We start from the raw sequence: 21,633 nt of genomic DNA, 5'->3' as shown, positions 1-21,633 counted from the left end.
AAGTATGCAACTTATAAAACTTAATCTGAAAAAGAGACGTAAAAAAATATAAAATTTGAAAAAAAAAATTTAAAATACAATATGGAAAGAAAAGTGGGGAAAAAAATGAAAATATAGAGCCTGAGAAAACAGTGAACATGTTTTTCTCCATTAACATTTATAAAACATGTTCTTTGCAACAAAATTGGAACAGAATCCATTCCATACCTGAACACAAAAAAAAGGAACTTCACACCAGTATCCAGTATTTGAAAACACAGAAATGGTTTATTATTTCCTTCCATGTCATTGTTATTCCAAACTTTAAATCCAATGAAATACATTGAAGCCTGTGGCTGCATGGACGCTAGCAACCTCTTATTGATCAATGTGTGTCGAGAGCGACTGTTTGTTTTGGACTTGAAGTGAAGACTATATGATCTGTAAAAAATAAATAAAATTACAGTCGATAAAATTTCATCGATAAAACTTAACCTGAAATATAGAGATCAAAAAAAGTTAAACTAAAATATGGAGAAAAAAAAAAGGAAAAAATTTTGTAAACATAAAACCTTGGAAAATTCAAAAGTTTTTCAAGGTTTAATATGTAAATTGCATTTTCTTTGAATTATTACATTTTTAATCTTTATTTTTATTCACAAAACTCTTTTATTTGATTAACAAAACGTTTTGCAACAATAATCAAACAAATCCTTGTAAAAATGTACAGAAGTGGTTCAATGATTTTTCCTTCACAATTATTCAAATTTTTAAAATTCTGTTCATTTATATAGCAAATATTTATAACACATGTCATCTCAAGGCACTTTACAGAGATGGTTCAACTAGATCATACAGTCAGATTGATTCAAAGTTTTCTATGTAAGGAAAACCAGTTGATTACATCGACTCATTGACTCGAAAGCAAACCCTCAAACCAAGCATTCTTGTAGCGACAGTGGAGAGGAAAAACTCCCTTTTAACAGAAAGAAAACTCTAGTAGAACCAGGCTCAGTGTGAGCGACCATCTGCCGAGGCGACTGGGGTTTAAAGAGACAGTAGCATAGATACATAAGGTAACTTTCAACCAGCTCCACAGGCGGCCACGTCCAGGAAACACACAGCCAGGCAGACGAGCTCCGAGCCAACTCCCATGTCAGAGGATGAAGAGAGCACATCCAGCCAGTCAATAAGCAATGTACATCGAGGGGTGGCCGAAAGGCACCAGAACCTCAGGGTCAGTCTACACTATTTCAACAGGAACGAGCACAACATCCATATTTTCTAAATAAAGACAAACTATCCTTTCCTGCAGCCTTTGCTAACACATAGACGCATATATTTAAACATCTATGCTGTTTAAATAAACGATATATTGGGAAAATTCTTTCAGGTTTGAGTGCTGGGCGAACATATTTTACAGTCATTACCTACTTTTATCAATAATCATTCTGCAAAAAAATATATATTTAAATCTACTAATATCCACATTTAATACATTTTTAAGTTATTATTAAAGTAGTTATTTATCTAGGATTTCACTGAAGACTCCTAGATGACTTTCAGAGGCACATCATTTTATCTTTACCCCAAATAATTCAAAATTTAGTTCTGAAAAGAGGACAAATTCTGTATCTATTATCTTTAATATTAGTATATTGGAGTGCGTGATTAACAACAGTGTTTCTGTTGTCAAGTAATTATTAATATATGAAACATTTAAATGTTTAATAAGTTTGAAAATTCCCCTTTAGAGTATTACTGCTGCCACCATCTGTATTAGAGGAAAAAAATGCTAGGGGTGGCCACAGGGGTGGCCAATGATTGGCTAAGGGTGGCCATGGCCACCCCTGGCCACCCATCTAGCTCCGCCCATGGAGAGAGCATAAACTAATAAATACTGTAGAATGGGAGAAAGGAATAGAATGAAGCAGAATGATGAAAATGGGTCCCTATGTCTTCCAGAAGTCTAAGCCTATAGCAGCACAAATGCAGAAAATAGCTCAGGATAACCAGAGTATTTTGGATGAGGTATAAGAAAGGTAGAGCCACAGTGTAGCCAAGGAGCCAGGGAGAAACATCTATAGACATATTTACTGAAATCAGTAGCTGTAACAAAAAATAAATGTGAAAAAGTTCAAGAGGTATTTCCATAGGTTTGCGACTCACAATATAAGTGCAACCTGTGTGGTCTGACCATGCTTTTTATCATTCCCCAGGTTTTGCTTCAGCTGCTAATAACCTTTAATCAAGAATAGAGCTGCCGGCACAGTTTTCCCTCCCTGAAGAATCTCTGCAGCTGATTGATTAGCCTGTGCTTCCGCCTGTGACTGACTGCTGACTAAACTCTTCCGCCGAGTGTCCAGCTAGCAAAGCATTCTGTGAAAAGGAGGCCAATTAAAATGTCCTTTCAGTTGGATTTATAACGATGAAGGGGAGGCAAATGGAAGTGCTCTGTCTGTGAGTAATCAATGTTAAGTAATCACTTCTGCCTTTTGTGTTGTAGAGAGGAGAGCAGAGATCCGCTTTTCAGCTCTGAAGCAAGAAGGGAACGAATTTGTGAAGAAGGGCCAGTACCAGGAGGCTCTGGGGAAGTACACAGAATGCCTTAAACTAAAGCCAAAGGAGTGTGCGATCTACACCAACAGGTTAGAGACATCCTCCTCTATCTCACTCTCATTCTGCTGCGTTTTTCTCTAGATGTCAGTTTGCTGGGAATAAGCAGAGGAATAAACGTCCCGCTGTGTGATCCTGTTTGCATATGTCACAAACTGCTGTGAAAATAGTTTTTTCTGTCTAAAGATTATAAACATCCATTTACCTCCAGGCAGCTGCTTGGAAGCAGTTATTGGAAAATGTGTTTAGAGACAAGAAATTATTAGATGTAAGTTTTTTTCTCTTTTTCTTTTTTTAAATCGCCAATTTTAAACTTTAAATATTCTGAAATATTTCTATAGTTCTGTCTTATTTTTGCCAAATCTGCAGCAGTAATCCTTTACTCTGTGACCTACAGTTCTGACTGGATCATTTGGACTTTAATAATGTTATGAGCAAACAAAAAACAGATTAGTTCTCAGTCCTGAGAATTAATATCAAGCTTATTCTTAATGAAGGCGCCACATCTACACCACCTATAGGTGAGAAAGGGAAACTTAAGGACTGAAAGAACCTCCAGTGTTAGCGAATAATTCTATATTTTATAAGTTAGGAAGATCTAGAGTGATTTTTTAATTGTCATAGTATTAAAAGTGGAATTTGTTTAGTTTTTTTTAAAGGGGGAGTGTTGGCCTAGAACAGGGGTCTGCAACCCAACCTGCTCAAAAACCCATAATGGACCAAAACACAAAACAAAATCTGTCGAAAGAATCAATGAAAGAAAAGTTTTCATTTATTGTTTACATTTATTTATTATACAAATTAAAAAAGTATTGGAAAACATAATGAATGTTTGTTTAACCTCCTGCTTACCATATTAAAATAAACAAAGAAAAACAATGTATTCGCATACATTTTTTGAAAAGCTTCAGGGAACCGCAAGCGGGGCGCTAAAGAGCCGCGGGTTGCCGACCCCTGACCTAGTGGGTTAGAGTAGCGCACAAGTAACCGGTTTGATCCCCACAACCTGAACCCTGGGTCTCTGAGCAAAGACCCTTAACCTCACACTGCTCCCTGGGCGCCGCACAATGGCAGCCCACTGCTCCCCAAGGGGACGGGTCAAATGCAGAGAGTTTATTTCCCCGTTGAGGGACAATAAAGGGATTTACATTGATTTAATCCACTGTGAGGAAATCGATCCCTTCAGGTTTCTACGCCGACCTTTTATACCCCGTATTTTATTAGGGTGTCATAGTAGACAGAGTCGTATATAATTAGGAAGTAGATAGAAAAGAAAGAATGGTTTTAAACTTAAAAGATCTTTATTATGATATTTCTAAATATAACCACAAAAAAAAAAAAACAGTCCAGCATCAGTTTTGTGAGGAGCTCAGATTTGTGGTAGAATTTATGCAATTCAACACCAAAATGATGAGAAAGCAAAGCAGGTGGAAATTCAGGGCTGGGTTCTTTGAACATCCCACCGTTCTTCATTATCATCATCATCAGCTTTAAAGGGTGTGGAAGCTGCAAAGCTAACAACAGAGCTAATCCAAGAAGCAGCTGAAAGAGGACTGTTTGGTTCAGACCTATGGTTGTAACATCTGTGGACGTGGAACAAGGCGCTCTGGTCAGACAAGACCAAAATGGAAATACTTGCTCATTTATGATAGAAAATGAACATTCCATAACTCCCTGAACACATCATGCTGTCAGCGTCCGTCTGTAGGCTGTCTTTCCTCTGCAGGGTCATAGAGTTATAATTGGAAAATTCTGTTAGGGGCATAAACATAAAATACCGAAACTTTTGTGATTTGAATAAGGACAAAAAGTTCAAGGGGTTTGAAGACATTTGCTGGTGACAGAAAATGAGTTTCTGTGGGTCTGATTCCAGAGCTCTGTGCTACCTAAAGCTGGAGAGGTTCACGGAGGCCAAGCAGGACTGTGACGCCGCATTGGGACTGGAGCGAGACAACAAGAAGGCCTTCTACAGACGAGCCCTGGCTAATAAAGGCCTCAAGGTGAACAGATTCAATTCAGTTTATCTCTATAGCTCCAATTAACAACACATGTCATCTCAAGGCACTTTACAGTTCACCAGATGATCCAGTCCGATTGGTTTAAAGTTTTTATCTAAGGAAAACCAGCTGATTACATTGACTCATTGACTCAAAGGCAATCCCTCACACTAATCATGCTTGTAGTGAAAGTGGAGAGGAAAAACTCCCTTTTAACAGGCAGAAACCTCCAGCAGAACCAGGCTCAGTGTGAGCGGCCATCTGCTGAGGCCGACTGAGGTTCAAGGAGACAGAAGCAGAGATAGAAAACATAGATGTAAACAAAGCGCTCCTGTCATAAAACGAATGCCTCCACTCAACAGCCGTCTGTTCTCCTTCAGGACTACCTGGCCTGCAGCTCTGATCTCCAGGAGGTGTTACGGCTGGACCCCAACGTGCAGGAGGCTGAGAAGGAGCTGGAGGAGGTCACGGTTCTGCTCAGACAGAGTCTGGCCAACAGCGTGAACGACAAACCCAGGAAGGCTGTCCCCATCACAGAGGTACACCCACAGTTCTCTGTAGTGTCATGAAGGACCTCACAGCAACGTCTCTGCTCACGCTGACCCACCGTGGCTTCCTCCCAAGTCAGAATTAAAGGATTAGCTAATTATAAAGGATACAATGAGATTGTATCCCACAGCTTTCTGTGATGTTTGTCTAAAAGGAACCTTTTGAAATAAAAACCTTTAACTGAGTTTTAAAAATACATTTAATCAAACCCAAAGTTTTGTTTATGTAATCTGATATATGGAGCAAATTTCTTCCATTGTTGTTTGAGCAAAGAACATGTTTTGTGAATGGAAAAAAAGGGTTTTCCAGAAAAAATGTTTGAGAAACATTTAAAAAATGTTTTGAGAATAACTTGCTATTAATAAATAACCAATGGTGGTTCAGAATTTTTCATTAAAATTTTTTTTTGCAGATACATTTCTATTGATCATTGTGACTATTTCTATGTGGCTTAAAGTGAGGAGAATGTGATCTGTAAAACATTTGGGAAAAAAAGAATATGAAAAATTAAATTCTACACAAAAGAATAAATAAAATATAATAAATAACCATGCAGAGAAAAAAAAAAACAAGATTAATTACCTAACTTTTGATTAAGAGGTTTTTCAGTTTTCTTTCTGGATTTCTTTTATTCTTTTATTTATTTCAATAATAAAAATTAAATTTTTGTTTGCAAAATTGATTGAACAAAATTCACTCCATACTTATTCTAACCTTAAACGTCTTTTCTTTGCCTGCAAGCAGAAAATCAATAGAAATAAAGGCTTGAAAAGGCACATTAAATGATTAAACACTATAAATCCAGCTGTAGATTTTGTTATTGAACGTCAACATTACGACGTCTTTGTTTTATTAGAGGTGGATCTAAAGTCTCTCTTTCATGCATACAAACCGTGATAAACCGCCCCTCTGCTGCCACAGGTAGACGGTGACGAGGAGACGCCCGACGTTCCAAACAGAAGGGATGACCTCAGCATCAACCTCACACCCGGCAGCTCCTACGAGTTCGGCCAGTCCCTGAACGCAGCACGCTGCAGTGGGAACACGGCCGCCTGCGCAGAGCTGCTGGCGTCCATAGAACCAGAACTGCTCCCTCGGTATCTTAGCAACCAGCTGGACGGACATACGATCGGCTTCATCATGAAGGCACTTGACTCGCATTTACTGGGAAAAAACCCTAACTTGGTTTACCGGCATCTGGAGCGCCTGCACACCGCTGACCGGTTCCAGGTAAGGAGGGGAACATAAAATATCGGTAAATCTGAGGTTCTGGTTCTGAACAAGTAATTTCTGCCTGCAGGTCGTTTTCATGCAGCTGGAGGACCACGAGCGTCGCTCCGTGACTCAGCTCTTTGAGCGTCTTTCAGCTGTGGAGAGCTCAGAGTTCACCCAGGGTGACGTTCACAATCTGGCCAACAAATACGTCTGACCCCCCCTTCACCCTCTGCTGCATCTCCAATCCTGGCTCTAAGCATCATCAGGCTCAGAACAGCCTCCATGTTTCCACAGAAGCACCAAGGAACTGATTCTGAGTGAAAGCTGAGGGTGTCTGTTGTTTTTTGCTATGCAGATTTTATGTACCAGCACCGATTTGACTTTAAGTGTTCATCTGGATCGTTTTTTACTTTGCAAATTATCAAACACGGTCCAAAGTGCAGCGTGGGATCGGCCGAAAGCAGGCCAGCGTTTTCTCCCACTGCTCTGGGATTACATAAGAGGAGCTCCTGTTCCCAGAACTGATTTCTGTTTATTTGGTCCGGGAAGCTCTTCAAATCAGTCATGTAACACATGTGGCTGTTGTAAATCAGCCATGTTTAGAGGTCGTCAGTGCCCATGCTGCTTAAGGAAACTACAACCTTTTGTCACTGAACTATTGAAGATAACCTAAAAGACCAAAAAAGATGTTTAAATATATATCCATTTCTGTCTGTAACAGACCAAAAGATCATTAAAAAAAACACATTGCTTCATTCTGCTTAAACATCTATGCAATAAGAAGTTAAATGAAGAATTCCTGCTTCAAGGGAGACGTGTCCTTAAAGTTCAGCCTGGGGGGGTCAAGACGATCCACCGGGTAAATGTTCTGCACACTCCTCTTTATCGAAGCTCCAAAGTTTGTCCAAATGCATCATATTAATTCCAGTAATTTAATTCTTCACTTGAGTCAAATTTTAAACAACCTTTGCATCCAAGATTTTACATGTTTTACTGACAACATTCAAATACCGGTAGCACTTCTTTTCTAATTTAAAACTGTTCATAAGAATGTTTTTGTCCTAAACAGAGAGCTTCCTGAATGTTAAAAGGTTTTGTTCTTCATGAATGTACAGAGTTAAAGTCAGGGACCCAAACTGGGGGCAAGAGGCAATAAAAACCTTTAGTTTGTAGTTTAAATTGTATGTTTCAGTAAAGTTATCTGTACAGAATACAGAGGCCTATTCAATAAAGAAAATCACTTTCATGTTGTGTTCTTTTACTGAATATAAGAAACCAGACATTTGATATATATTTTTTTATTTTTGTCGATATGCATTTACACGCATATAGTAAAGCAAATCCCCCAAACAAATATACAAACACCTTTATCCCATGGTGCACTAATGACCAGTTTTATCTGGCAGTAGTGTGCAAATTACAACCAAAACGTTTTTTTTTTTGGTTAAAAACCATGACGGAAGAAGGAAACAAACAACAAAAAAAATCTTCCATCTTATGAAGGGAGAAGTGCAGCAATTAGGCTTCATCCACAGAACCAAGTGAGCTGGGTCAGAACCGCTGCTGGTAGAGGCTCACCTGAACCAGCTCAGGAAATAGGCTGAGCAAAAACTCTGGGGAAAAAAATAAAACATAGTTTATGTCTGCTCAGCAGCACCGTTTGGCAACACAAACTGGAATCCAGACCAGGAGGGTTCAGCGAGACAGACTGAAGGTTTGTGCATCAGTGAAGGTGCCTGGAGCTGCTGGGCAGCTTCAGCTAATTACTTAGCTTCAGTGGAACAAGTAAAAAACAAAACGATTAGGCTGGATGTGTGACCCTGGGTCACGCCTTCACTAAGCCCTGCAATGGAAAAGAAAAACAGGATGCATGTGACTGCCGGCAGCTGAGACAGAACCAACAAGAGCCTGAGTGCCGTCTTTGGTAGGCTGTTGAGAAGTCTTCAGTGTGCGCCACAGACAGACAGACTGTCGTCCGGAAAACATTGTCCTGGAAGTCCAGGAGACAAACCCAAGCAGCTTCCTGAAGGCACCGTGAGTCGAGATTTCAAAGCTCTCAGTGAGGCTGAGCTAAACCACCTCTAAACCCACTGGTTAGCATCAACTCCTACAACCGCGGCCTTCCAGAGACCCCGCCCCCTCCAAAAAACAATCAGCTCGCTATAATATCCCAGAGCGGGATCTGCCCCATGTTATGTTGGCACTAAACGTCTCAAACTACGAGGAAAAGCAGCGGATCATCATCTCCAGCAAAAAAAAAAAAAAAAGCTTTGTTTAAGGTTTATTTTAGTGCTGAGGATTGGGAACATCCCAAATAAAAGAAAAGAAATCAACATATTGCCTGGTCCCCACTAAAACCCAAACACCTGATTGACGCGCAGCAGCCAATCAGAGAGGAGCTTTAGGTAAGAAGTTAATACTTTCAGAAAGCTGATCTATTGAAGCCTTTTCTAGCATCTGATAGAACCACAGATCAGATTTACTCAAATGCTGCTTTCTATGAAAAAGCCCAAACTGCAGGTTAAACCATCAGCAGCAGCTGTTGGGTTAAAGGAGGTTGTGTATAAAGTATGAGAGCAGCACTTCAGGGATGGACTTTATTAAATATCAGTCTGTATGCTGGAGTTCTTGGTCTGCGGCGCCTCCTCCTCCTCCTGATGATGATTGTTGTTCTGTTCCTTTAAAAGCTCTCCGGTGTTGCTGCAGGAGTCCGGCTCGCTGGGACACGCGGGGTTAACGTTATCGTCTCTAACGCAGCCGAGCCGAGAAAACTGAGCGCCGTTACCCAGGGGGGAGGAGGTGGAGGCTGGGGACTGGGAGGAAGCCAGAGAGGCGGGGCACAGCTCCAGGCGGTCGTTCTCCACCTCCGGTAAGGGGCTGACGGTGGCGAAGCGAGGGTGGTAGTCCCCGCCGCTGGAGCCATGGCTACAAGACGTCTTCATGCTTTCCAGGTCGGAGCAGCTGAACTCTGAGAAGTGGCTGGAATGCGAGTCGGCCACAGAGGGCAAGCTGCCGCTCAGTGACGGGGAGTCGTACTCGGAGGAGTTGGTGCTGCGCTGCTCTAAAAGCTGGGCGTCCATGTCTTCCCGCGACTCGTTGATCTTCGTTCCTCCGCCTGCTTTCTTGCGCAGCTTGCCTTTGCTCTTTTTGCCCCCGGAGCTGGAAGAGGAGGAGCAGGATGCCTCTTTGGCCCACTTAGCCGCGCTCCCTCTGCCTTCTGAGGAGCTACAGCCGGCGGGGGGGTTGGTCCAGGTGCAGCGGCCGGCGTTGCTGCTGTCCTCTACGCTGCTACTGCCGCTGTGGTGCCGCCGTTTGGCAGGTTTGGATTCGATGTCCACCTGGACCTCCATGCTGTTTCCCTCTCTGGAAAGAGAGGAAAAAAGGCAGAATTCAGTAATCAGATGGAATGGATGTCAGAGAAGGACATGAAAGCGAGGCTCACCTGTCCAGAGGCATGTAGGCGCTCAGGATGGAGCCGGCCATGGCTTTGGTGCTTGCGTTATCACTGATTGTAGCCAGGCTGACGGTGGCAGAGTCTCCGCTGAGACTGCAGCGCTCCTTCTGCACGTCAGCCTGAACCTCCATCCTGACAACCATGAGAGGCAGGGACACATTAGAGGAGAACCGATAGAAAGATGCGCCTAACGAGCGCTTTTAGCACCTGTGCAGGTAGTTAACCATGGCGCTGCCCGACAGGCTGCCGCTGATGCTGGCCCCGGCCAGAGCCATGGTGGACGCCGTCTCGCTCAGGTTGTCTCTGGCGGCTCCCAGGCGGTCCATGTGGCTGCCGCTGGCGCTCAGGCTGCCCGTCATCCCCCCCACACTGCCTTCACCTATGCTGGGATTGTTCCTGGTGTCTGCTCCTGATGTGGTGTCTAAGAGGAGGAGGAGGCACAAAAGAAAAATCTCAGCAACCTTTATGAACACTTCTCAAACCGTCACATTTTCTGAAATGAGTCTATTTGCATTCCATTTAATTAGGTAAACATAATCTGAAAATTAAAGAATTTCTCACCTAAAATAAGAACATATCTCCATTATCTTACTCTAAAGTCGTAGGGAAGCGGCTGTTCCAACCGTTGCATTTCCAAATTCTCCTGATTGTTGGACGACTTTACACGAGTGAATAAAGCATCTTGCTAACCAGTTAGCAACTTCGTGCTAGTAGGTTCCTAATGGGAAATTCCATTGCGACCAAGTAGCACTAAATGGTGACTTAGAAACGACGCTGTCAAGGAACGCTATGAACAGAGGAAACATGCAAGAGGAGGAGAGTTTAGTGTCGGAGGTCGTGGATGAGTCTCCTCCGTCATACATTTTTTATTTAGAGGAGGAAAGCGGGGACGAAGATGTTGCGGAAGAGGACGCCAGGGCGGCAGAAGCTTGGTTTGGTGTAGAAGGCTTACAGCCGTACATGTTTGAGCCCTTGCCTCGCAACGCTGCCAGTTCTGTTAGCTCTACGCCTGCTGAAGACACAGACGTCCATCCCCGTGAACACTGGGACGGAACTCAATGGGAAAGGAAATGATTCTGATTTCTTATTTCAACCTTTGCGTATATTAGCTGCGACATATGAATCAAGATGCTATGACCGAAAAGAATTGACTGATAGATGACCACTGATATAATATTGGCCGAATTTAGGTGTTCAGACTGACGTATAACTAACTGGCCTGCATAAGATAACGGAAAAAACCCACAGATTTTAAGACAGGATTTTTTTTTTTTATTTAAGATCTTTGTCTGAAAAAGAGTACATTTATATACATGTTTAAGCCAGAATGATTTGACATTTAAATACGAATTCCCTACGACTTTAAGTAAAGTATATAGAATTTTGTTATATGCAAAATAGTCAATTTTTCTTCCCTCCTTAAATGAAGCAAAGATTTTAATTTTAGATCAATTTCTGACGTTTAAACAATCACAGAAACTCTGGAGAAGCTTCTAGGATCCACAAAAGGAAGGATATGTTGCCGGGAGACCTTCACTCCTCTAATTTGACCTTAACAGCTTCGCCTATCAAAAGTACATCTTCCATCTTGCATATCTTGCTCAGCAGTTGAAAGGGTTTTAAAATGCAGGCCTTCTAGTTTTGGAGATAATCATCTAAACACTGTGACAGTTAACCAGCTAAACCACAGCAGCTCAAACTTGTAAAGAGGTGTCGGTTTGTCGTTCACTTTATTGGGTGTTCTTGTTTACAACACAAGGATGTTAATGCTCTGAGCATTTTAGTGTGAAATTAGTCCATTTTACCATTTATTAAACACATTGTCTTATTTTGTAAACAAAGTTTCTCTCTGGATGTTTATATTAAGGGCCATTAGCATGTCAGCTGATAATGCAGCCGGAGATGAAGAAGTTTTGAGGTGCAACAATCAAACCAACCCGTAGTGCCGGTCCCGCTGCCCACGTTCAAGTCGTTCTCGTCGTCAAACTCGATGCGAACTCCTTTGCCGTTCCCGGCCGAAACGCCGCAACCTCCACTGCGGCACAGAGAGATGGGCACCACGCCGTACACGTATGCCAGCATGATGGGAACTCCGATGCCTTATAGGAAGAGACAGCTGGGTGAGAAACAGGCAGCCCAAGGATTTACAGCAGCAGCCATTCAAAATGGCCCTTCCCAGTCAAATGCCAGTGGAATGGCAGCACACATCCCTGCAACTCCCAGCAAAATCCCCTCCAACGTCCAGCCATAGGAGTGACCCCCTCTTGCATATTTTCTAACTCTGACTTCACCTTTTCACTCAATTACAGGGTCTGACCAGGAGATGACGCTTCGCTTTAGATCTTAATTCCACAAATCATGACATAAAGAATATTTTAGTAGAAGGATTGATGTTTTAAATTGAATCTTAGAGAACCAGCCAAAGACCCATGAAGGAGAGTGGGGAAATTTTGAATGGCTACTACTGGTAAGATGCAGGGAGACGCTGGTTTGAAACAGCAGAGGATGATGCTGAGAGTTAAACAAGAAGCAGAGATGTTAGAGAGAGGTTCAGAACAGACTGACCGACAGTGACTGCAGCCACGACAGGAGACACGATGGCAGACAGGGTCACTCCGCCAGCGATCACCAGGTTCCTCTCGTGCCTGGAAATGTCCTTTCCTTCGTAGCGGTTATGGATCTGACAGGAGAGAACTGTGTTGAGCTGAAGGGCCCAGACATGAGAAACCAGCTGGCTCAAAACATCGAGTATTAAAGGAAAAGTTTGGTCGTATTCAGAATTCAAACTTCTGAAAGTACTTTAAATAGGAAATTATTGCATTCTGTTCAATAAATGATAAGTGTTTTTAATTAAGAGTAATTTTCATTTGAATGTAAATTACACTAACGCCACCTAGAGGTGTAAATAATAATGGTTTTGTATCGATGCATCGATCCAACAGCCGACGATCCGATTCATCGACACGTCTGCAAGAGTATTGATTCATGTTTTTTTTTTTCCTCCGGTCTATTTTTATCCATTTGCTCCTGGACGTAATTCTGACTCCCGTTCTGCGGTGGCGCCAAACCTATTTTGCCCTCATACCTCGCTTCCTTTAGCCACTACCGTCATTCCGCTTGCACACGCCCACTCACGTAAACACAGAGATATTATTTTTCAGTAAATGAAGTTTTCATAGGCATAGGTGGAGTATAACTTTGCTACTTCTGTTATTTTCTGTTGTTTCTCAAATAAAATGCATAACGAGATTACAGCTTTCATTGATTTGTTTCAAATTTGAATCATTGTCTAGCCTGTAAGGTAAAAATAAATAAAAATAACAATTTAATCGAATTGTATCGTGATGTATTCTTGAGTATCAAAAATAATTGAATCATTGGGTCAGAAAATTGCTACTGAATCAAATCGCCATGATAGGTGTGATTTACGTCCCTACTGCCACCTACTGGTTTGTGACGTCACGGTGCGTTATCGGCTGTTGATCAAGTCCCGGTGCTGTATCTGGTGTTTGTCAAAACGCGCTATTATCCAAGTCATCTGGAAAACATTCTTCTTCCAAATATTGGCTACAGATTACGTGTTTTTTCTCTGGACAGAAGTTTGATGGCAAATCCTTCCTCTTCCAGTTAGCAATCAGTTGGAGGATCAGGAATCGGAAAGATCAATAACTAATGTTTTTTTACTTTTACCCAAACATATTCCAACATCCAACTGCCATGGACGTGGGCATTGTCAGTTTCACTATAGCTCTGGTGAATTTCAATGGTGAAGTCCTCTGGAAATCTTCAATAATTGTTGCTGATTGCAGATGTGTCTAAGAGCGATTTCGCCGGATCAGCAGGAAAATTAGAGCGTGGAGTGGATTTTGAGAGGAGCGTCCTGGAACAACTTTGAGCGGCTGTACGAATGAGCGAACATCCTCCTGAGCGGGGAGCGGTATTTGCGTGGCACTCCGCTCCCTTCACATGCTCTGGTTCCCATTGATTTTGCTTGTAAAGTGGGGTGAAAGGCGCTAGGCTTACCGCACCGTGACGTCACTGCTGAAAAATTTCCGGAGTGAGGTGTTACTATATTTGGGCAAAAATGGCCGCTCCCAGTCTCAGTGATCGTGACGAAAATTGTTACTTTTTTACTGATTAATGCTAAATTCATTAAATCACCGAAAACGTATTAGTTTTAGGTATAAATAATGATCCTTTGATTCTTCCTTGCTGACCGGATTTTTTATTATTGGTCAGCGTATCGGCCCCAGTATAACTTTACCTCTATATAACTAAGTTGACAGAGTTGCAGGTTTTCTTTCTTCTTGTGGTATATTTGTAATTAACCAAGTCATCTTCTGATTTTCTGGCTTTTGGCAGAAACTCAGAAGACAAACTTTTGATCAGTTAGTAGTTCTAGTTCATTGAGGTCAGAGCATTCAGGGTGAAAACATCTGTCACAATAGATATCACTAAGTATAAGGATTTAGCTGCTGGTTGGACGTCATGAAAGGATGAATCCACATAGTGAAGCTGTGTCTTTGACGTCTCACCTTCCTTCCCACATATACAGGTATACCAATGATCATGGCGGGGATCGCAATCCCAGCAATCAGTGCGATTCCAACAGGGGCGCCCACAAGAGTCCCCAGCTGCCAAAGGATCTTCTTCTTCCTGCTCCACGGCTTCTTCCCCCAGAATGTGCATCCTGACGGACTGAAGCAGGCAAATGAGAAAATGAGTCATCGCTTTATAAATCAATCAATAACAACATTGGAAACAGAAAGGGAGACAGAAAATAAGATTCCAAAAAAGCTAGAAAACAATCCACTGGACTTTGTTTTCAAGTTTGAAGACGTTTGCTGCATACTCTCTAACCATCATGTGAAATAATAAATAACGCAGCTCTGGTCAAGGCAATGAAATTACTGTTTTCATACCCAGTCATTTAAAAGCATTGCAGTGAATCAGATTAAAGAAAGAAAGGGAAATGTCAACCCTGTGTTGTTGTGCAATTTGTCAATATTTTGGACTCAAGCCGAAATTCTTACCTCAAGTAGTGCAAGTCTGAGATCTCCTTCATGCAGAGCCAGCAGAACTCACAGCCGCAGACGGCACAGGTCATGTGGTTACAGCTGCCATCATTCATTTTGATGATGTAAGCGGCGCAGCGAGGACAGGGTTTAATGTCGTCGGCTGCAACAGACGGAACACGACGTACGAGTGGAAAATTAGAGAGAGTCCACTTAACAAAAAAGACGTGTTACTGAGACATTGGTCAGCTGTCATAATACAGCACAGAGGATGCAGCTGCCTCTGCTGAGCTCCCTATTTACAAATGTTTAACAATGACATTGAAATGGTCTAACAGGCAATAAACTAAAAAAATTAAAATATGCTTTAGTCCCCAACAAACATTACTCCGCTCCTTTGACGTAGGAGGAATGGAGAAACGTAAAAAAAAAAAAAAATAGAACTGCACTAATCATAATGCGGCTATGGAGTCATATTAAATACATTCTTAAAAAGACTTTTAAACATTCTTAAAAGGAGAAGTCCGGTCATATTCAGAATTCAAACTTCTGAAAGTACTTTAAATATGAAATTATTCCATACTGTTCAATAAATGATGTTTTTAATTCAGAGGAATTTTCTTGTGAATGTGCTTTACTGGAGGCATCCATGTTTGTCAAAGAACACTACTGCCACCTACTGGTTTTTGACGTCACGGTGCGGTATCGGCTGTTGATCAAGTCCCAGTGCTGTATCTGGTGTTTGTCACAACGCGCTATTATCCAAGTCATCTTGAAAACATTCTTCTTCCAAATGTTGGCTACATATTACGTGTTTTTCTCTGGCCAGAAGTTCGATGGCAAATCCTCCCTCTTCAAGTTGGCAATCCAACGACGAACCCGTCCGTGGAGGATCAGGAATTGGGAAAATGAAATGTTTTTTTCACTTTTACCCGATGTATTCCAACATCCAGCTGCCATGCCCGTGGTCATTGTCAGTTTCACTATAGCTCTGGTGAATTTCAGTGGTGAAGTCCTCTGGAAATCTTCAGTAATTGTTGTTGATTGCAGCTCTGTCTACGAGCGAGGATTTCGCTCCGCTCCAGTTCACGCATTTATTTGATTTAAGTGTGATGTTTTGGACAATTAATTTTTAAATAGTAAACGCTGGGAAACATGAATGAAGGTGTTATGTTCACAGTTGGGAAAACAGTGTGCTAATTTAACTGCCAGTTAAATAAGTATCCGTCATCATTAAATCAAACGCCGTGTGTCCCACAGGGCCCTGAAATTATTCCATGAAGGAAAAATGTCAGAAAATGCCTTCTCCTGAAAATTTAAGTGAGTGTGGGGGTATTTCGCAACAGCGGCAGGAAAATAAGGTGAGCACGGAGCGAACATCCTCCTGAGCAGGGAGCGGTATTTGCGTGGCGCTCCGCTCCCTTCTCATGCTCTGGTTCCCATTGATTTTACTTGTAAAGTGGGGCGAAAGAAGCTAGGCTTACCGCACCGTGACATCACTGCTGAAAATTTTCAGGAGGGAGGTGTTACTATATTTGGGCAAAAATGGCCGCTCCCAGACTCTGTGATCGCAACGAAAATTGTTTTCATTTTTTTACTGATTAATGCTGAATTCATTAAATCACAGCAAATGTATTAGTTTTAGGTAATAATAATGATCAATTGATTATTTATCACTGATTGGACTTCTCCTTTAAAAACACATTTTAAAAAGATAATGTTTATGTTAAAGTGTAAACGTTCGATGATAAACGGTAATCTTAAATGGTTTTCCTTTACTATGAACAGAAAATCCTAAAGGCTTGAAAACCTCAGCCCGTGTAATAAATCTATGATCTATAACTCGCTTCATTTGCTGTTTTGAATGAGCTCTTCATTGATATTCCAGTTGACTAAATGTGCCATTTTCTACCACGTTGAACAGCCCACCTGCAGCTCCGCTCTCCTGGCTGTAACTGAGGGAGGACGAGCGCACCGTTCTCAGCCGGAGGCTCTGAGCTCTCTGCAGCCGCGCTGCGTCGCAGGTCTGGTTGGGATGCCACAGCTGCTTGCAGTGGTAACAGAACTCTGTGCCACAGCCCTCCCTGCCGCAGGTGATCTTTGGACAGCTGGCACACCCGAAGGCTATGACTGCATATCTGGTAAAAAGAAAACATGATTTAGGGTTTAAAAAAAATCAATTGCTTTACTATGGGAGAGAAAATAAGCAGTTTGAAAATTAAGCATTAAAAAGAGAGCATGATATGGGTGAATCATACAAAGTGCTGCAGTATAAAATAAAAACGTACAGTTCTGTGGTGTCATGAAAACATGTTTACGCATTTGCAGAATAAATAAATGCAAACTATAGTTTTAGTTTTAAGTATAATGTGTAAAACAGACATTTTCCTAGCAGAATATTGGGTCTGGTCCACGAGAGCGGTGAAGGAAATATCTGGACTTTTGCAATATGGAGGAAACAAAAATTATCAGATATACATTCCCCATTTATACATACCAGATTAATTTAATGTGCATCTATAGATCTATTAGGGGTAGAACGGTTCACAAAATCCACAGTTCGGTTCTGTTCACGGTTTCGTGGTCACGGTTTTCGGTTCAGTTCAGTATATGTTGATTGTTACACCGAAATGCCATAAAAATAAATGAAATTAATGAAAAAAATCCCAAAAAATTAATGAATTGTAATTATTTTTAATGATCCGCGGAAACCCTGGATCATTTCTGCATGTTTTGCTGCTTTGAATTTAATCATCTCGCGCATGCCCTCTACGATCTCCAAGGAACTCAGAGCGGAGCGGACGGGAGCCACAGTGGAGGCTGTATGCTTTGCTTTGCGCACGAGGTCTGGAGCGCAGCAGGGCGGGGCGCTGACGCAGTATGTGGGATTTTGGGGTTAGCATGACATGTTGCCATTAGCATAAACAAAACGTGTTGCACAATGCTTGCACACTGTTGCACTTTTATCCACAACTTTCTTTCTGCCGTCATCGTAGGTCACTCTAAATGCAAAGTGGTCCCATACAGCAGACCTATAAAGTGCTGCTGGCGCGTCTTCCAACTCCTGTTCTTTCCCACTCGCCATACCCACACGATTCTCCACAACAACTGATTTTTTTCTGCTACACCCAGCTACGCTGCTTCGCTTCTTCTTCTTGTGTACTACTGGTGGTGGCTTTGGTCGCAGTACCGCCACCTTCTGCTCTGGAGTGTAAATGCTTCGCCTATGAGAAAAAGAAGCAGCGCATGAACCGAACGAAACACACGCGAACCGAACCGAGACAGTCGAACAGAACGGTTCTGACGGTTTTCATAAACCGTTCCATCCCTAATATATATATATATATATATATATATATATATATATATATAGATAATAATCCATTAAAGGACTTTTCCTTTAATAAAAGTTTAAAATTTGTTTAAATTATAAGTCGTGTAACATTTGTCATGGTGTTATCTTTTATTCTGTAAATGAAGGCAGAAAAGCAATAACGGCTCCAGAATCAGCCAAACCGCATCAGTAGAACATATGGAGGATCAGGCTAATGTCAACATAATTTGTATTTGGATCTCAAAAAAATTTAAACTGTTTTACATAAAAGCAGGACTTCAACAATTGTGTACTAAATTGACAAATAACACAATTCTGCTTAAAAAAAAAACAACATAGAAAAGATAAAATGTTAATCTTTCTTAAATCTGCAACACTGAAGGTGTTTGAACAAGCAAACATTGCTCGCACTGTGAATACAGGTGTGGTTTGTGATACCACTTGTGCAACAAGCCCAGTGGTGAAGTTTCCTCCCTCCTAAATGTGACCATTAGCCAGCCCTGATACTGACATCAGTTCCCCATTTGGGCAGTTCTCATTTATCTTAAACTTACCTTGTTCTGTCCATTTGTTTACGTTAAAGTAGAAAAGTAAAAAGAACTGGTGTGGTTAGAAGTGTTTGTGATAAGATAATAAAGCACTTTACTGTTGAGGTGCCTGACATAATATGTGCTCATAAAAAGTTCTACAAACCAGCAGGCTAATATTCCGATAAACATGAATACAAACGTCTCATATCAGCTTCTGCATGCTTGTTGTTTCAAGTTATAAATCTTCTTCCACTGCTTACCCACAGTCTGGCGCAGGGCACCAGCGGCAGTCCGGATCGGCGACCAACCACCTCCTCAGCATAAACTCCTCATATTTCTCCATTAGAGCTCGATCCCCGAGGATCATGCAGATGTCGTGAGGGTTGAAGCGCTCCGAGCACTCGGGGCAGCTGATGTTGACGCGTGACTCTGAGATCTCGATGCGCAGGTATTGGCGCAGGCAGTCAATGCAGGAGCGGTGGGGACAGGTCATGATGTCGGGGAAACTCTCCCTGGAGAGGCATAGAAGGCACAGTGGGCACTCCAGTAACTCTGCCCCCGCTCCCACTCCCATCTTAGAGGAGGAGGAGGTAGAAGAGGAAGGCCCTAAGGCAGATGAGAAAGAGGCAGCTCCTGCCACACCAACAGAGAAGAAGGCAGAGTTCTTGTCATTACACATCTCAGAGTGGATGCTCTCAATGCTGGCGATGCCATCCACTCCTGCAAGGCCTCCTGACCCAGGACGCTGGGGTTCCTTTGACCTCTGCCGGCTTCTTCTTCGAAAAAGAGAAGCCAGGGAGAGCCGCCTCTTCTTCGGAGCTTTCTTCACCGACGGCAGGGAGACGGAGGAAGCGGTGGACTGCAGGTCCCGGTCAGAACCTGTGACCCCACTACCTCCGCTCCCCAGCTGCTGGTGCTTCTTTAGGCTCATCCCTCCGGCGGGAGGAGAGGGGTGTGCTGGGGGGGAGCCAGAGCTAGGCAGCCTGTCCCGTAGGTGTGAGGAGAGGTGCGGGAGTTGGAGGGGGCTGGGAGAAGGGGTGAGGTGGTGGATGGGGGAGGGGGCGGGGGAAGGGGGGACGGGGTGGGGGGACAGGGCTCCGGAGGGCCCGTCTGCGTTTAAGACATGATGGCTTCTCCTGATCAGCCTCGCCGTTACATCAAGCAGCCTGATTTTGGCGAAGGGGCGGGGGGGTCACGAGGGCAAAAAAGATGCAACAGAACCTGCACATAGAAAGAGGGAAAAGGTGTAAGGAAGTGGAGAGATGACAAGGAAAACATGCCATCCAAAATCAATCTATTATTATTTACAAAGAGTTTAGGATAACTATTGGTTGATCTATTTAAAAAGTAAGAAACAGCCTGGAAAATGATCTATTTTCGCCTCCTGTATGAAAATAAATCATGGCACAACACCCAACTACCAAGGATTTATCGTCACCTTTTTTAAGTTTAGTTTTAAAATTTTTTTAACCTTTTATGTCCCATTAAACCATCAGACCTCGGCCTAAATGTTTCTTGGCGATCCAATCTCCTTTGATCAAAACCTAGAAAGAACTTCAAAGCTAGGACCGGACCAGCTGCTGGGCTTAAGAGGTTGTTTGTTGTGGACATTTTCCTAGATCAACACCATGACCGGTGAAGTGTGCGCTTGCTCTCCTAATCAAAGCATAACTGCAGAAAGAGAAAACAGGACACAGACGATCTTGGACAGAAGTGACGCAGAAGAGGCAGCGTTGTAATCTGCCTGTGAAATCAACAGTGACGAGGCCCAGGTCACCGGTCGCCGATGACAGCAGGCAGGAGGAAGTGAGCCGTAAACCGCTGGTACTTCTCAACTTCAATAGGGTTTTTTTTTTTTTTTATGTTTTTTTTAGGCGTTATTCAAAATAGAAGCACAAAACAACCACTAACGAAGTGCTGTGCCCACCCCCCGACTCTGTACACAGCATCTTAAAGTGTTGGTTCTGACAATTCTCTTCTGAGAGCCCAGAATGGACCCTTCGGCAGATTTAGGAGCGGCTGAGGCGTCATAGTTTCAATCATTAGAAGCAGCATGAGTTGCTGAGTCTGCAGGGTGTTTTAAATGAGAGAGCAGGAGGAAATTAAAACCCTCAAAGTTCTGTGCAGCCCGGTTCACATATACTGTAGACACGGTCTGGTCAGTTTGCCAAAATCCAAATTAAATGATTGGAATAACTGTTAAGATGGATGAAATGCATTCCAGAAATCAAACTTTACATCCTCATATTAATCAAATTGAGTTTTTCTGTGTAACTTCTGTTTATAATTTTTTTTTTTTATTTCATTTTGATTCATTCATAGTTTTTTTTTACATTTTCAAATAATATTTTTCTCTTTGTCACTTTTTAAAGTTTAAATTTCCGAATTGACCCCAGTGGTGCACGACTTTACACGAGTGAATAAAGTGAATGTGATTGGTCGTTTATCAAGGGGGCGGGGTTGTTGTGGCAGAAGGTTCGCAAGTAAGTTTGGTTGTGGCCGGTGTCCCGGAAGCATCTTGCTAACCAGTTAGCAACTTAGTGCTAGTAGGTTCCCAATGGGAAATTCCATTGGGACCAAGTAGCACTAAATTGGTGACTTAGAAACGACACTGTCAAGGAACGCTATGGACAGAGGAAACATGCAAGAGGAGGAGAGTTTAGTGTCGGAGGTCGTGGATGAGTCTCCTCTGTCATCCATTTTTTATTTAGAGGAGGAAAGCGGGGAAGAGTTGTGGAGTTGTGGAAGAGGACGCCAGGGCGGCAGAAGCTTGGTTTGGTGTAGAAGGCTTACAGCCGTACATGTTTGAGCCCTTGCCTCGCAACGCTGCCAGTTCTGTTAGCTCTACGCCTGCTGAAGACACAGACGTTCATCCCTGTGAACACTGGGACGGAACTCAATGGGAAAGGAAATTATTCTTATTTCTTATTTCAACCTTCACGTA

General features: G+C 42.4%; 2 protein-coding genes across 2 annotated transcripts in view; one reads left to right on the top strand and one right to left on the bottom strand.

Moving 5' to 3' along the window:
• Window positions 1-7,363, top strand: part of spag1b (sperm associated antigen 1b) — a 29,564-nt gene extending 22,201 nt beyond the window's left edge. Inside the window, exons 14-18 of the mRNA XM_038291853.1 lie at window positions 2,486-2,627; window positions 4,469-4,595; window positions 4,973-5,131; window positions 6,063-6,371; window positions 6,442-7,363. Of these exons, the coding sequence (XP_038147781.1) occupies window positions 2,486-2,627; window positions 4,469-4,595; window positions 4,973-5,131; window positions 6,063-6,371; window positions 6,442-6,570 (866 nt within the window). The 3' untranslated portion in view covers window positions 6,571-7,363. The remainder of the gene's footprint in view (window positions 1-2,485; window positions 2,628-4,468; window positions 4,596-4,972; window positions 5,132-6,062; window positions 6,372-6,441) is intronic.
• A 279-nt stretch (window positions 7,364-7,642) lies between these two features.
• The window catches only part of LOC119787809 (E3 ubiquitin-protein ligase RNF19A-like), a 34,069-nt gene continuing 20,078 nt past the window's right edge, over window positions 7,643-21,633 (bottom strand). The window contains exons 2-10 of the mRNA XM_038291852.1: window positions 18,950-19,910; window positions 16,755-16,963; window positions 14,844-14,988; window positions 14,346-14,508; window positions 12,376-12,490; window positions 11,748-11,909; window positions 10,018-10,231; window positions 9,799-9,942; window positions 7,643-9,719 (exon numbers count right to left, since the gene is read on the bottom strand). Of these exons, the coding sequence (XP_038147780.1) occupies window positions 8,957-9,719; window positions 9,799-9,942; window positions 10,018-10,231; window positions 11,748-11,909; window positions 12,376-12,490; window positions 14,346-14,508; window positions 14,844-14,988; window positions 16,755-16,963; window positions 18,950-19,620 (2,586 nt within the window). The 5' untranslated portion in view covers window positions 19,621-19,910 and the 3' untranslated portion in view covers window positions 7,643-8,956. The remainder of the gene's footprint in view (window positions 9,720-9,798; window positions 9,943-10,017; window positions 10,232-11,747; window positions 11,910-12,375; window positions 12,491-14,345; window positions 14,509-14,843; window positions 14,989-16,754; window positions 16,964-18,949; window positions 19,911-21,633) is intronic.

The sequence above is a fragment of the Cyprinodon tularosa genome, unplaced genomic scaffold (assembly GCF_016077235.1).
Source record: "Cyprinodon tularosa strain WSP-4 unplaced genomic scaffold, ASM1607723v1 ctg301, whole genome shotgun sequence".
Classification (NCBI taxonomy): domain Eukaryota; kingdom Metazoa; phylum Chordata; class Actinopteri; order Cyprinodontiformes; family Cyprinodontidae; genus Cyprinodon; species Cyprinodon tularosa.
Note: the sequence above shows the minus strand (reverse complement) of the source record. Positions and strands in the feature narration are given on the sequence as shown.